The 1,893-nt window shown below is 42.8% G+C and overlaps 1 protein-coding gene across 1 annotated transcript; it reads right to left on the reverse strand.

The window, feature by feature from the left end:
- Positions 1–471: 471 nt before the first annotated feature.
- On the reverse strand, positions 472–1,413 carry LOC130022319 (zinc finger protein 345-like; the record flags this gene model as incomplete). Its single annotated transcript, XM_056113066.1, has 1 exon — positions 472–1,413. A coding segment is annotated over one exon (942 nt), but the record flags the coding sequence as incomplete, so codon positions are not given.
- Between the last annotated feature and the right edge of the window lie 480 nt (positions 1,414–1,893).

A 1,893-nucleotide genomic window follows, 5' to 3' on the forward strand; every position in this document is an offset into this window, starting at 1 on the left:
AGGGAAGTATGAGATTGCCAAGACCACCACTGTCTGCAGGTCCCTCACACCAAGGCCCAAAGTTCATATGCCATCTTGGACCTGGATGTGATCTTGGCTGCAGGGACCCTCAGCATAATGCACCCTCACCCATGACACCTTCGCCACAGAACAGCCCCCAATGCAACCCTCAAAAGCTCCACATTCCCTAATACCTAGATATGCAGAAAAAGTTTTGAAAAAACAACACAAAAATGCCCTACAAGCTGGCGTGTCCTTCCCCTCAAGTTCCCAAACTAGGAGCTGCAGGGTGCTCAAGCGTTTTTCTACAGCGTGAATGCGCCTATGTTCAATAAGTCTGAGGCTCCAGCAAAGGCCTTTCCACATTCCTTACATATATATGGTTTCTATCCAATGTGAATTCTCCTATATACATTAATTATTGAGGTCACAGCAAAGGCCTTCCCACATTCCTTACATATATAGTTTCTGTCCAGTGTGAATTCTCCTATGTACAGTAAGTTTTGAGGCTCCAGCAAAGGCCTTTCCACATTCCTTACATATATATGGTTTCTCTACAGTGTGAATTCTCCTATGTTCATTAAGTCTTGAGGCTTTAGCAAAGGCCTTCCCACATTCCTTACATATATACGGTTTCTCTCCAGTGTGAATTCTCCTATGATCACTAAGTCTTGAGGCTATAGCAAAGGCCTTCCCACATTCCTTACATATATACGGTTTCTCTCCAGTGTGAATTCTCCTATGTACAGTAAGTCTTGAGGCTTCAGAAAAGGCCTTCCCACATTCCTTACATATATACGGTTTCTCTCCAGTGTGAATTCTCCTATGTACAGTAAGTCTTGAGGCTTCAGAAAAGGCCTTCCCACATTCCTTACATATATACGGTTTCTCTCCAGTGTGAATTCTCCTATGTACAGTAAGTTTTGAGGCTGCAGCAAAGGCCTTTCCACATTCCTTACATATATATGGTTTCTCTCCAGTGTGAATTCTCCTATGTACAGTAAGTTTTGAGGCTGCAGCAAAGGCCTTTCCACATTCCTTACATATATATGGTTTCTCTCCAGTGTGAATTTTCCTATGTTCACTAAGTCTTGAGGCTTTAGCAAAGGCCTTCCCACATTCCTTACATATAAACGGTTTCTCTCCAGTGTGAATTCTCCTATGTACAGTCAATTGTGAGGATGTAGTAAAGGCCTTTTCACACTGCACACATATATAAAGCTTCTGTCCAGTGTGAATTCTCCTATGTACTGTAAATATTGAGGCTTTAGCAAAGGCCTTTCCACATTCCTTACATATATATGGTTTCTCTCCCGTGTGAATTCTCCTATGTACAGTAAGTTTTGAGGCTCCAGCAAAGGCCTTTCCACACTCCTGACATATATAAGTCTTCTTTCCACTATGCGTATTCTTATGTCTATAAAGAGATGAGGTGTGAATAAAGGCCTTCCCACATGTCTGACATTTATGAGATTTCTCTTCTGTATGAATTCTCCTATGTCTAAAAAGATGTGATGATTGATTGAAGGCCTTCCCACATGCTTCACACGCATAAGGTTTCACTCCTGAATTTATATTCATATGGTCATGATGGAATAACCCTTGACTCACACTTTGTTCTCGGTGCTCACTTTTCCGGGGATGCTGTCCACTGTAGTTTTCTAAGGGAATACCACAGTGCTGAGAACATGGGGTGGCTCCGCCACATTCCTTACACTTAGATGGGTTCTGTTCACAGTGACTGTGATTGAGAGTTTGTCGCTGTGAGGGACTCACTATAAACAGTGCTTCTTTCCCTAGTGGTTGCCAGACTGGGGGTTTTGTGACTGTGAACTGAGAACACCACACTCCAAGGAACTTTTTCCAAGGGAGGGCTTCTTCAGAGTGAGGTAG

Source organism: Sorex fumeus, unplaced genomic scaffold, assembly GCF_029834395.1.
Source record: "Sorex fumeus unplaced genomic scaffold, SorFum_2.1 ptg000019l, whole genome shotgun sequence".
Classification (NCBI taxonomy): domain Eukaryota; kingdom Metazoa; phylum Chordata; class Mammalia; order Eulipotyphla; family Soricidae; genus Sorex; species Sorex fumeus.